We start from the raw sequence: 14,487 nt of genomic DNA, 5'->3' as shown, positions 1-14,487 counted from the left end.
ATGTGGAAGTGGCATTGGGTGGTTGTGGTGTTGGTGTTTGAGTGCGGTGGTGGTATTGGGTGGTTTGGTGTAGTGATCATGGAGGTTTGGGGGAGAGGCAACCAAGTTTGCTTGGGAGAGGAAGTTAAAAAGGGAATATTAGAAAATTTGGAAATACAAGTATAATTTGCTCATTTAGAAATGAGTAATTCGGTTTGTTTGTTGCTCTAATAGAATATGATAATTTTGTCCTATAGTCTCAATCTCTCTCTCTCTCCCTTTATATATATTATATTCAACTTATTACATAAAATGTATGTATGATATTATTATGAAAAGAATATAAGACTCATATATATAAGGAATATAACATATAGTACATTTAATTTATATTATTAATTAAAATATTAAAATTAAATATTATTATTTAAATATTTTTAAATAAAAATATTTTAATAATAATTATAATTTTATAAAACTTCTATATTTTATATTTAAAATAATTGCATAAATAAAATATTTTTTTATAATTCAGTTAAAATTAATTTTTTTATAATCTTCATAATTTGTAAAAATATTAATTAACAGGACTTTTTTTAATGTAAAACTGTATGTAATTATAATGAAATAGTAATTTTGTCATTTGAACATAATTTATACTATTTCTTATCATTATTTGGTGTGTAACAAACATTGAATAAGATTAAAACTTATTTTTTTCTTATCATGTTTTATCTCACTCTCATATTCTATCATATCATGTCCATCACACAAACACTCATAAACTATATATACAATGATAAAAGACATAAAAAATAAAGATGATAATACATTGAGAAAATATATTATGTACTAATAATATAAAATAAATTTATATTATCATTTCATAAAAAATTATCATATATGATAAATTTATTAATTCTTACAATAATTACCTTAAAAATGATTTCTAATTTATTGAAGGAGTAAAACTGATTTTCAATGTTATCATTAACTCTAATACCTTTCACATTAAAAAAGGGATCACAAAAAAAAAAACTTTTGTTGCAAGATAGGAGTGGATAATTGCTATTTTTACCACCCCTTCTACTCTATTACCTCCCATCCCCTTCTCATTCTCATTGCCATATAACCCGGAGAAGGCATACACCCCCCTCTTTATCAATTTAGAGACCCATGCTCTTTTCAAAAGAATAGTCGTACCTTCCCTCAATCCAGGCAACATATGATAAAATCTACAAAACTAAAACACCAACATTACAAACACAAATTGAACATTTTACATTAGCTATAACAATAAACAACATAATTAAAAATCAAACAAACCATTCTAATAAAAATTTTGAATGCCCATGATTTTGTTGAGAAACTTGTTGGTTTGCCTTCTCAACGTCCACTGAGCAGCTGTTGCATTGCCTCCAACATCTTCAATATATAATCAGTGTGAAGAGATAATAGATCAGGGTCCTTTGTTGGACTAGTATTGCTGTGAGAGAGTAAAATCCCTAGCAAGGGTTTAGGGATTGTCAATTGGTATGTGCCATCATTCTCCCTTACTTTTATTTGGTCCTTTATTAAGTTGTTTAGGGATGAAGAATTTAAACATTGAGACAATTTCGCTCATCAAATATCAGAATCTTGAATCCCCTCTTGCTACATTCTACTAGTTATATCATCTAATGTTAGCGATGTGTGAATACTGTAATACTGCTTGTATGTTCAGTTTTTGTGTGTGTGTGTATATATATATATATATATATATATTGCAATGGCTGTTAATGTATCCTTTGAGATAGAAAAAAAAAGTTTGACAATCTTTTCACTCGAATTCCACTTTCACTTTTTTTAACTCTCGAGAATGTTCGAAGCTTCCAAATCACCTCTGTTAATTTAAATGTTATTTATGTTTTTGGAATATTCTTGGTACCTTGAGGGATGCATTGTGGCAACTTCATGAAAAATATGGGGGTGTTATACAAGTCACTTTGTGAAAATTTGCATAATTGTAATTCTTGTAATGAATTGGTGAAACAGGAGGAAAATAGAAAAGCTGACAAAATAAGAAAGAAAGAAAAGTGAAAAGGAATGAATGAAAAGTTAGTTGAAAGTATGTGCAAGAAAATAAAAGAAGTAAAAAAGGTGAATGAATTGAGATTGTTAAAAATGTCCTGCTACTATAATTGTTGCTTGAAGGTGGTCAAATCTAGCCTTCACCTCCACCCATATCACTTTTTGCCCCCTTTTCTTTCTCAAAATTTTCTCATTTTGGTTTTTTCCTCTTTGTTGGATAACTCAAGCTTCGAGCGTAAAGAGACCTAAACTGAAATGACTTGAATTTATTGGGTCAAAACTAAGAAAATTTAAAGACTCGAATTGAACTAAAATGGTAAATTTCCCTTAGAAGGTTTCATTTACAAAGTATTTATCAAACGAGATCTGTTTTTAAACTATTTACAAGGGGGGTTTGTTTTTACAAACTTGCCGCAGCTGCTAATGGCGATATAGCCTGAACCGCCATTGCCACTAGCGAGGGAGCTGCTTACGTGGACATGTCGCCATTGTTGTTGGCGAGACCAATTGACGTGGCTTTCCTGCCATTGCTGCTGGCGAGTCTAGTAACGTGGAGAGAGTCGCCAATGCTTCTGGCGATATAGGTTGCAGGCTAGCAGTGGTTCTTGCCACTGGAAATGACGAGACTGGTGTCTGGGATTCCTTTAAATAGACAGCTTTTGCCTTGAAAATTTGTAGTAGTTTTGATAAAAGAAAGCACACAGCAGCGTGTTCAATCAAGAATTTACAAGCCTTGCTTTCATTCTCTTTAGATAGCCCAGCTTTTGCCTTGAAAGTTTCTCATTCCATCCTTATTTATTTGAAGTAACAATTTATATTGTTGTTCAGTCAATAATTTATCTGCCTTGCGTTCATTCTTTTCAAGTTAAGTTTTTGAATAATTTGTATCAGTTACAAATTATTTATTTTGAAGTAATAATTATTGTGGTTAGAATCAATTTTGAAGCTGAAGTTTAAGTGTAGTAATTATTGGAATTAGATTTTTTATTTTGAAATTATTACCAGTAATTATTTATAAGTCTTTGTTGATGGTTTTTATGCTTAGAAATTTTTATGTGTGACCCTTCCAGTCTTTGAAGTTAAAGAATTATTCACAAATTATTTAATTGGAGTAATAATTTTTTTTCTTAGAATGAAGTTTTAATCTGTAGTTTAAGTTTAATAGAGTAAGCAAATAGATTTTTTTATTTTTATGATTCGCAAATTATTTATTTGAAGTAATAATTTTTTTGTTAGAATAAAATTTGAAGCTAAAGTTTAAGTGTATTAATTTTTTTATTTAGAATTTTTATTTTGAAGTTATTTTTATTATGATTAATTATTTATAAACCTTTGTTGATGCTTTTTCTGTCTTAAAAATATTTACGTGATTCCCTTCCAGTTTTAGAAGTTAAGGAATTATCCAAAAAATTATTTAATTGAAGTAATAATTTTTAATGTGTAGTTTAAGTTTAATAGAGCAAACAAATAGATTTTTTTTCTTTTTATCATTCAGAAATTAAATTTTTGAAGTAATTATTTTTTTTTGTTAGAATAAAATTTTAAGCTGAAATTTATGTGTATTAATTTTTGTAATTAGAATTTTTATTTTGAAGTTATTTTTATTACGATTAATTATTTATGAGTCTTTGTTGATGCTTTTTCTGCCTTAAAAATATTTATGTGATAATATTTTCATACTAACTAACCTAAGCTTAGAATACCTATTAACACAAATAATTTTTTTATAATATTAATAACAGAATACATAAAAACTATTTATAAAATATCTCACAAACTTATATATACAACAACCAAATAATATTTTCATACTAACTAATCTAAGCTTAGAATACATAAAAACTATTTATAAAATATTAATTTAAAAAACACGTCCCAGTTTGTGTTTGAAATGATAATATATGAGTATATTGCCAATAGTAGAAGCGAAAAGCGAAACATAGCAAGACACACGCAGGAGAAGAAGAAGATGAAATATTATAGAGGAAGTTGGGGAGAGGATACAAGAGTGTATGCGTTCTAATGGAAGATTTTTTTTATAAGCAATGGTCACATTATTCTCACCATTAGTAATGACGATATATGCTCAGAAAAAGCAGGCCTCCTGTTCTGCAACCCGCTGTGCATGTCTTGCCAATGGGAAGGGCGAGACTCTCTCCACGTCACCAGACTCGCCAATGAGAATGGTGGTATGCAGGTCACGTCAGTTGTCTCGCCAACAGCAATGGCGGCATGTCCACGTAAGCAACTCTCTCGCCAACAGCCTATATCGCCAGTAGCTCCCGTGGCTTCCTTGTAAAAACGAACTCCCTTGTAAATAGTTTAAAAACAGACCATGTTTAATAAATACTTTGTAAATGGAACCCCTTGAAGAAAATTTGCCAACTAAAACACTTCTACCAACTCAAGTGTTATTTAATATCAAACCTAATTTAAACCTACCCTTTTTCTCTATTTTTGGTCTAACAAATATTTAGGAGAACAATATCCCAATATTTACTAAAATGCAATAATCTTTAAGTTTTTAATACTTATTTTAAGCTAAGCTTTTGTACCTTAAAAATATATAATATTCTTAAATTTAAAGTAAATACAAAACTAATACATTATTATTTACCCATTTTAAAAAGGAAAAAACTTGGATGTACTGTTGATGTTGTTCTTCGATCAAAATTAAATTAAAGTTTCAATTTGATAACATGCATAATAAAGATTTTCATTAAATGCCAATGCGTATTATAGAGATGTAACTCAAAATCTGATTAAAAAATAACATTAACAACACCTATAATGTAAGTTTTGTCCTTTTAAAAATAACCTTACTTTCCATCACCTAAAAACAAAACAACAGCAAGACTAATCAATAAGTTATGCAGGGGAGGAAGTCTTCCAACAGGCCTTATTCTCTATAAATACAGGAAGTTTATTTTTTTCACTCTTACTATTTTGTATCCGACACCTTCTGTTATATTTTGAAATGTATTTTACATCCGACACCTTTCATTTTAAATTCCAAAATAAGTTTTCCCGAATGCATTGGAAAGCATCGGATACAATAATAAAAATGCAGGATAAAATAGCCTAAATACAGATAATGTATGTTTGTGGTGAGAAAAAGAAAAAGAGAAAAAGAGAAGGAAATAGAAATAAAATAAAACAAATAAATAGTAATTATAACACTATAAAAATAAAGGCAAGAAGAGAAACAAACAGGAATAAGAGATGGGTACATGAAAATCATTATCCTATAAATACAAAACAAAATACAAATGATTGGATACATAAGCTTGAAGAGCTACACCACCAAACTTGTCGTTCCAACTTTTAACCTCTATGCCCTCTTTCTTTGTCTTAACGTCTTCTTCACAGAATTAAATAGAACACCGAACCCCCAATCCCATTCGTTCCCGCTAAATCCAACGAAAACCCAATGGTGGGCCCCTCTCCCTCCCATGGCAACAACCTCAAATTCCTCTGCAGCTACGGCGGCAAAATCCTCCCCCGTTTTCCCGACAGCAAGCTCCGTTACTTTGGCGGCCACACCCGCGTCCTCGCCCTCCCTCGCTCCGCTCCCTTCTCCGGTAAAACCACCACCTTCTCCTCCCTTCTTGTTTTCCCTTACATTGACGGCGTATAACTGTATTTGCTTTGGCATGCTTCTTTTCATAAAAAATCATGTTCAACGTGCTTCGGAAATGCCTGATTCATGTCAAACAAACATACATTAATAACGTCCTTGGGAATCCGTTACAAAAATTTACCTCTAAAGAAAAAATAATTCTGTCGACGTGCTTCTTTTGTTTTTGCGTTTATTTTATTTCTACCTAATGAACTTTTATATTAGAACGCGCACTGCAATACATTTTACATTTATTTTATTTTGACTTAATTATCTTTAAATTTAGGGTGTGTATTTTTTTTTTTGTTTTTGAAATTTATAAATATTTTTTAATCTTTAAATTTTCATTTTTTTTAGTTTCTAATATAATAAATGAGTTTTTAGTATTTTGTGGTTTTTAATCCTCGATGACAATTTTAAAATACAAATTCAAAAATGAACTAACATTATCACTTAATTTGAAAAATCAAATCATTTTCTTACCCAACTAGTTTTAATAAATGTAAAATTAATCTTTGATATGAAACTAGTTTTAAATAATATTTAATTACTGTTATAGTCTCTAAAATTTAAAATTATTATTTTTTCTTAAATTTTGAAAAATTATTTTTTTAGTCTCTAATATAATAAATTGATATTTTATAAAATTTTAATTTTCATAAATTAATTTTTATTTTTAACCCTTGAATTTATATTTTAAAATTATTAGTATTTGAAAATTGTCAGAAAATACTAGAAGTTGTCATAAAATGTCTTGATTTGTTGTGCTAAGAATTAAAAAATACATTGTTAAAATTTAAAGGGATTAAAAAATTATTTTTAAATTTTAGGAACTAAAAAAATATATTCTTAAATTCAAAGAATAAAAGAATAACTAAAACTTTTATTTTTATATTTAAACATATTTTTAACTAAAAGCCAAATATGTAATATGTTTTTTCTTTTCCAAGGTTATTAGAACACGCGCCCCGACACATTTTTAATTATAAGTCAAACATGCACTTTCTTCTTTTCAGAGGTTATGGTGAAGTTGGAAGAACTATGCGGCGCACACGTCACCCACCTCCGTTGCCAGTTACCAACCGAAGACCTCGACGCGTTGGTTTCCATCACGTGCGACGAGGACCTCAATAATCTCGTGGAAGAATACGACGGTGCCGTTTCATCTTTGAAAATCAGAGCCTTCCTTTGCTCTTCGCCTGCTCCGTCAAAATCTTCGTCGACAACGTCGTCGTCGTGCTCATCTTCTTCGTCGTCTCCGTCGTCTTGCTGCCGTACCGCTATGGCAGCGCCGCCGCAGTTGGCGAAGAAGTCTTATGTTTCTCTTTCCTCTCCCCGCTACTATAGTCATCCCCGCGTTCAGGGGAACCGTGGCGTCGTTTACCTCGTCCCCAGCGGCAACCACTGGCACTAGCTAGCGCTGCTGTTGTTTGAGTTGAAACGATTGGAGATTGAGCGAGTAAGATTTAAGAACAAGTTGTTGTTTAAGGAAAATCAAATATAACAACAATATGTAATTATGTATATATAAGTATGTGTTGTAAATTTTTGAAAAGGAATTAATCGAGGTTTTGGCCGTGGATTGTTATCTCCCTTTGATCATTAATGGATTGATATGCTTGTGATGATGCGTTCAAAGAAAAGATAAAACAAATAGAAATTTGGTACATACTCATTTTTGTTGTTGAATGTGTGAGCTGCTGATACATTCATCATGAAAATTCAAATTTTAATTTTAAAAATTGAAAAAAGTAGAATAAATTTATTCATATGTTAACTTAATAAAATAACTTAGATAACACATTCAGGGATGAATTTATAAGTGTCTTATATATTTAGGGACAAAAATGATTATTTACTCGAAATGTAATTTTATCTTCATAACATTACAATAAACACTTAAAAAAAATAAGAAAACAAACATAAGTTAGCATAAACATGATAATAAATATAATATTTATTAATAAGTCTAATCTGTCTATTATTTTGAAATGTCTATTGTAATCGTACCTTGTTCAAAATATGAGACTCAAACAAAAATATATAACCATTAAGTTAATTCTTACAAAAAAAAATGAGACTCAAAAAATTAAGTAAGTCTGATTTCTTCATTACAACCGAGGATACGTAGGAGCGATGATAAACCCTTGTTGACCTTAAAAATTTTAAAAAAAAACATAAAATTTCCTTTTTTTTTTCTTTTAAAAAATAAAAATTCGCTTTCTTTTTCTAGATAAACAAAAAATATAACAAACATAACTCATGTTCTCAAGAGAAAATAAATAATTAAAAAATTACTTTATTTTTAGCACACTTGATTAAAGGTTGTAGTCTTCATGATGGACATTTGGGGTGCTAACACCTTTCCCACACGTAAATGACTCCCGAATCCTTTTGCTCAAACCATAGACCATTCCTTATCCTTTTTGATTTTCCGGACGTTTTCCTTAAATAAACGTAGGTGGCAACTTCCTTAATTTTTCTTTTTTGAAGATCTTTTTTTATCGCCATCCTGTCGTGGTCCACGTTGCGATACACTCAAATTCTCGTATGTTGGAAAGTTATTAATGGTACCAAATAACATTGCATATAACTTGAATGTCTCATTTTGATACCCATTAAACACGGAAACCCCCTTATCCCACAACTTTGTCAAGTCTTCAATCAAGGGACTAAGATAAACATCTATGTCATTTCCTGGCTATCTTGGGCCCGATATCATCATAGACAACATCATGTATTTTCGCTTCATGCACAACTAAGGATACAAGTTGTAAATTACTAACAAAATAGGTCATGAACTATGCTAAGTGCTCAAACTCCCATAGGGATTCATTCCATCAGTGACAAGTCCAAGCCAAAGATTTCTTGTCTCTTTGCTGAAATCCGGATACAAATGATTAATTTCCTTCCACTGAGAGGAATCAGCCGGATGTCGAAGCATTTCATCGTAGTTTCTTCCATCTGCATGCCATGTAAGGTCTTTTGCATCATCTCCATTAGCAAATAGACGCTTAAACCTTGGAATGATAGGAAAATACCATAACACCTTCGCCGGGGGGCCTTTCTTAGTGCTTTTGTTACTGTTACACTTGTCATCATCCTTCACTTTGTATCGTGATACCCCACACCTAGGGCATTTATCCATTTCTTCAAACTCATGTCTGTACAGTATGCAATCATTAGGTCATGCATGAATTTTCTAATACTTCATACCCATCGAACACAAAATCTTCTTCGCCTGATAATAACTTTTTGGCAATGTGTTTTCCTCTAGAAGCATACCGCGCACTACCTGAAGCAGTGAAGTAAAGCTTTTGTCACTCCACCCATATCTGACCTTGATATTAACCAAACTTAACACCATTGACAACTACATCAAATACTTCTTACACCTCAGACACAAAGGCTTCTTCGAATCACTTTCCAATGTATCATATACATAGGGACATGTGCATGTTGAAAAGACTCTTGTCCAAGATCACAAATCATATCTTTTAATCAATCTCCCATTTCTATATCAACCATTTCAGTTTGGGACCCCTTTGCATGTCTGTCAATTCTCCACGCCATATTCATGTCATATAATTCTTCTTAATTCCATCACATAGAAGATGTTCCTGTATGTTGTCTAGTACGTGTCATCTCCCATTCAAAGAGTTTATACAAGGACATAAATATTTTCCATCCTCATCCGATCGACTTCTTTTGGATGCAAATTCCAAGAACTATTCAATGCCTTCCTTATAAGCAAGGCTCATGCGACTTACATTCATCCAACTTCGATTCATCTAAGAATTAACTTTGTGTTCATGCATGAAAACCTCACTTTTTTCATTAAAGGTGTGGCCCTACCCCATTCATGAAGATATTTTTTTATAGTAGATTCATACATAAAGGTTAAGTATCTTTTCTTAAATTTGATAAAATTTCGACAACATTTCGTATTAATCTTTAAGTACATGAAATGAAAGCGGTGATGTGAATTCCACCACAATCAAGTATGCACACAGAGAACAAAATGAAATGCATTGTACCAAAATTTCATCAAATTTAAGAAAAAAAACTTAACCTATACATATGAATCTACTATAAAAAATGATTATTCTCAGATTGTCCAAACAGACAATTCAAGATTCAATATAATGATTAATCCAAACTATTCGGAAAAATCATTGTATTGAATCTCAAATGAAAATCTAAGGTTCACTCATGATGAAGATTAATTGTATATAAAGCAATAGTCATTAATCACATAACACAAGTTATAAAAGCATTCATAAAAAGACCATGAAAGACATTCGTGCCTTTGAAGATGGTCACTGACAATAACAATCAATGTCGTGAAAATGATGCAAACAGAAAAAGGGAAAGTGCCTACTAATTACAATTACAACCACAAAATGTTATTCAATGGTCAAGTGAATTTTATATAATTATTTTGATAATGATAAAGAATTCAAACAATTTGTATGAATTCTTAAATTTAAACCAACACTGTAATTATAAAAATGATTGGCAATTAGACTTGATGGTTCAAGAACACATCTATTACTTATAAAAATCCCATCAATAATTAAATTCGTTAAGTATTCAAAACTTAAACAAAGAAAATTCTTGATCTAGAAGAAGAAAAATTAATTTTCTTCCTCTAAAAATATTCTAACCATTGGAAGTTACTACATGTGTCTCATTGATACATTCTCACACATCCATAAGGCAAAAAAAAATTTGGTCCTTGAGGATTCAAGAATTCAGAAGAATTTCAATAACTAACAACTGCCTATCGCATCCAACTCCTAAATTGAACATGATACATTTGAAAACATAAATGAATTGATAGTTAAGCACTAGACATCAAAACATCAATACACTATTCGTAATTACCAGTAATTTCATGTAAAAAGTTGAGATAAATTTAGAAATTATACACTATTAGAAAGCTAAATGCGTCTTTATAACAAATTCTCCAATGCAAATCACTCTACTCCCTCCATGTCAGATGACCAAAAATTGTATTGAACATATTGTGAAAGCATACATATAAGCACTAAATAAGCGTTAGTGAAATTCATTTAAGCAACAAAAGATTAGCATCCTAAAGCCACAAGTATCGAAGGACAAGGCCAGTACTAGAAAACATTTCAACTTAGTTTCATCCAAAGGACAAAAAGCCTAGTGTCAAATCCTTTGTTAATGTAAATTGTCAACCTTTCCGCATTCAATATGCAAAGTGCACCTACCAATGAACAAAAACAACAATATTTCATGTCAAGTTAACTACAAAAGTGTAATTACAGTTTGTTGGTGCAACCAGATCAACACACAGACATACATAACCATTGAGGCAATCAGAGCATCGACACTTCTTTACAACCAAACCACCGAGGCAATCCAAGCTTAGACCAAACCATATCTCTATTATCAAATCATATGTTTCAACCAACACTACTATTTATATGATTATTTAAACCAACACTATTTTTATTTGTTTGTATGTTTCAACCACAACCATTTTTTTTATTCAGTGTGAAGGATCAAATGCAATCTTGTATGTTTTCATAGCTAGCTACAACAATGTGGAATAGTTATAGCACAGAGTTTTCAATGGAAAAGGGAAGGAAAATATTACTATTAATTCTCACTAAATAACGAGAAGCATCAAAACTCATAAAGAAAAAAAGGTGAAAGAAAGATAGTGTTGCCAAAATCCAATATAGCTAACCAAAATCCAATAAATAAAACTTAATTAAGAGTTACTGAAGATGGAAGAAGGGGAACTCTAACATTGCATTGAAATTGAAGTTGCCAAAGGTAAGAGAAAGACATACGTCGTCATTGAGACCAACAACTCTCCTTTTGTACATTCGTCGTTGTCGTGGAGAATGGCCACCAAGAGCGAGAGCACGACTGAGACCAAGAGTGGTCGCGAGTGGGAGTGAGAGTGGCCACGAGCTTCACACCAAGAGAGAGTACGAGTGCAAGTGCTGAGATGGAGGAGACTCAGAGTGCGAGTGCTGAGATGAAGGAGACTGAGAGTAAGAGTACGAGTTGTAGCACTGCGAAAGTGACAAGGTCAGGGTGAGAGTGAGGAGACTGAGAGTGGGTGCGAGAAGATGACCAAATTCAATTATATATATATGAAAAACAACGTCATGTTTTATGAAAACCGATGTTAACATCATTTTTTCAAAAAACTGATGTTAATGAAATCATTTTATTTACAATTATGTCACTGCCCTTTTATTCACATTGGTTTTATCCAAAATTGATGTTAAAGTGGCAATGTTAAAAGCTTTTTTTCTAGTAGTGGAAGAAAAAGACAGATGTGAAAACTAAATGATTTTATTAAGATGTTTAAGAGTTAATTAAGGTTGTAAAAGGTTGACCCTATTCTTTGTAACAGAGATGTTTAGAGAAGAGAAAACCCTACTTTTTGAACTTTTGTTCATTGATGCTAAAGAATGAAAAGGAAAAGCAAGGAATAAGGATAATGGTAATAAAAACAAAATACTCAAATTAAAACTATTCCTCCAATTGATTAAGATATATAAAACCTTTTGAGTTTTGACTTTCATATTAGAAAACATGTTGCAAATATTAATAGGCCAGGGAAAATAGTGAATGCCAAAAGCAATAGAGGGATGCAATACCAATGCCTGCATCAAAGCAACAGTTGTATAGATCTTATATCAGATAAACACTATGATTATCAACATGTTTCAAAATCGGGTGAAAAATAACTTTTGAAGCAAAAATACTTTTATAAAAGGATTAGATGGACTCTTATTTTTATTTTGTTTTTATTCGTTATATTTACATTGAAACGTGTGTCACAATATTTTTAATTACAAACCAAACATGCAGTATGCTTGATTTTACATTTAGATGTCTCAAACAACCTATTTAAGACATTATTATATTATTGCATATTAATTGTGAATATCTCTTCAAATGAATTAAAACTTTAATTATGGTAGATGGACAACAAAGGAGTAGTCACAATCAGACTCACTTAGTAGAGAACTTAATTGTCCAATGTATCATAGCATTGTCGTCAAGCGGATACATGAAGCTTTGATGACCATGATAGAAGGATATTATCCCATTCTAGAAGTGATAACCATTTGCAGGAGACTTCTCATCAGGTTCCAAGCCAAAACAATGTGCTTTGAAGTTTTGTATCCTCTTTAAAGTCTCCCGATTGAAAGAAGTCTTATTGACCTTCCTTGGAATGGCTTCAATTTCATGCTTGAAAGGGAGGCCGTGACAGACTCTAATGAACTTTGTTGGGTGCCTCTTTGTCTTCTTCTTCCAACTTTTCCTTGTCTTTGTAGCAATTTTCCAGATAGAAGGAAGTTTTTCTATTAACAACTATATTGTACTTTGGGTTGGGAGTGGCAATGCAATGGAATTGAGTTCCAAGCATGTGAGGTAGACGAATGTTAAGTTTGTCCAATCATCTAAAAGAAGGACATACAGTTTGCCTCATTAGAAACTCCTTGAACACTGGTTCCGTCTTATAGCAGGAAAGAACATGGACTTCTTCATCTAGGTAAGTGGCCTAGGTAGGATAGTTGTAGGGATCAACCTCAGGACGCCCTTCTTTCTAGGGTTCTAGAAGGTCCAGGGATTTAAGCAAATAGTCTTGATGCTCTAGATGAAAAGGTCCCTCTGATTTCCATCTTTTGTTGCCATGGGTACAAAAGTGATTTTGAACGACACATAATTTAAGATGTTTTTTTAAAACTGTCATCATTGGAAACTCAGTAGCATTTTTGTATATAATTGAATTCTTTTAAAGATGGTTATATAAAAACCGTCTTAGAAACCAAATGTTTCAAGAAGGTTTTTAAAATCCGTCTTTGAAATCAATAAAAAATATTTTCTTGCTTGCTTCTTTAATTCATCTTTCCCTCTTCTTCAACCCTAACTCCTCTTCCCAACCATATATTGATGACCCTTCGTTGGACTCCTTCTTGCTCCCCCCTGAGAGGCCCTGCTATGGTTTGAGCTTGACACATGCCTGATCATCCTGCATGTGCGTCCCACGATTGTCCTCTGCTGCCCGAACTAAGGCTCCATGGATCTAAACGTGGCAGAGGATGGCAGCGACGACGACAACGCCGTAGACAACAACAATGAGATGATGACTCTCGAGGACTTCCTTGCCAAGGCCAATGCCGTCGACGACGCTGACCATGACCATGACCACGACCCCGACTACAACAATGATGACATAAAGATGCCAATGCCCCTCACCGAGAGGCTCAGCAGCGACACCCTCTTCTCCTTCGACCACCTTCCAACAGCGCCCTTTCACGAACCTGTACACTGAGCCACTCTTAAAATGCATTATATTCATATTTCCCTTCCAAATCCCTAATCCACTTCAAATCCACTCTTCAATCCTAATGGAGGATTCCAAGGGATTCCTTAGCTTCAATTTTGAGGGTAGCCTCAATGTTGCCCCTTCCTCATCCTTCGCCGTCGCCCCCTCCAGCCTCCTCATCCTGCACAACTCCTCCACGATCGCCTTTGCTGGTTCTAACAAAGGGCCTGCCGCCCCCACCCCATCCGCAGTGGGCCTCATGGGCAGCGACAATGTTCCAGACCAGTGGAACTTCCGGCAAATGGTGTGCCGACACTGGTTGCACCACTTGTGCATGAAAGGTGATGCATACGGGTTCCTGCATCAGTACAACAAGGCAAGGATGTTGGTGTGCCGCTTTTTCAGGCTCTATGGAGAATACTGGAAACATGATGGAAGTGGAGACTATACTCTTGTTCACGAGGATAAGAAGGAAACTTTGTCTTAA

The 14,487-nt window shown here is 32.7% G+C and overlaps 2 protein-coding genes across 2 annotated transcripts; both read left to right on the top strand.

Annotated features, from left to right (window-relative positions):
• The first annotated feature begins 5,294 nt into the window (after positions 1-5,294).
• Positions 5,295-7,244, top strand: LOC114422030. Its single transcript, XM_028388203.1, has 2 exons — positions 5,295-5,630; positions 6,685-7,244. Exons 1-2 carry the CDS (start codon positions 5,480-5,482, stop codon positions 7,080-7,082), a joined length of 549 nt encoding a protein of 182 aa, XP_028244004.1. The 5' UTR covers positions 5,295-5,479; the 3' UTR covers positions 7,083-7,244.
• Positions 7,245-14,082: 6,838 nt separating this feature from the next.
• On the top strand, positions 14,083-14,487 carry LOC114424162 (30-kDa cleavage and polyadenylation specificity factor 30-like). The gene has a single exon (XM_028391016.1). It carries the CDS (start codon positions 14,083-14,085, stop codon positions 14,485-14,487), a length of 405 nt encoding a protein of 134 aa, XP_028246817.1.

This window comes from Glycine soja, chromosome 8 (assembly GCF_004193775.1).
Source record: "Glycine soja cultivar W05 chromosome 8, ASM419377v2, whole genome shotgun sequence".
Taxonomy (NCBI): Eukaryota; Viridiplantae; Streptophyta; class Magnoliopsida; order Fabales; family Fabaceae; genus Glycine; species Glycine soja.
This window is presented reverse-complemented; position numbering and strand designations above follow the sequence as displayed.

What these genes read in the sequence shown, in the direction of transcription:
- LOC114422030 (XM_028388203.1), top strand. Translation starts at nt 5,480, where the DNA reads ATGGTGGGCCCCTCTCCCTCCCATGGCAACAACCTCAAATTCCTCTGC. An exon ending in TCGCTCCGCTCCCTTCTCCG is followed by an intron (nt 5,631 to 6,684) that starts GTAAAACCACCA and finishes TCTTCTTTTCAG; the next exon opens with AGGTTATGGTGAAGTTGGAA.
- LOC114424162 (XM_028391016.1), top strand. Translation starts at nt 14,083, where the DNA reads ATGGAGGATTCCAAGGGATTCCTTAGCTTCAATTTTGAGGGTAGCCTC.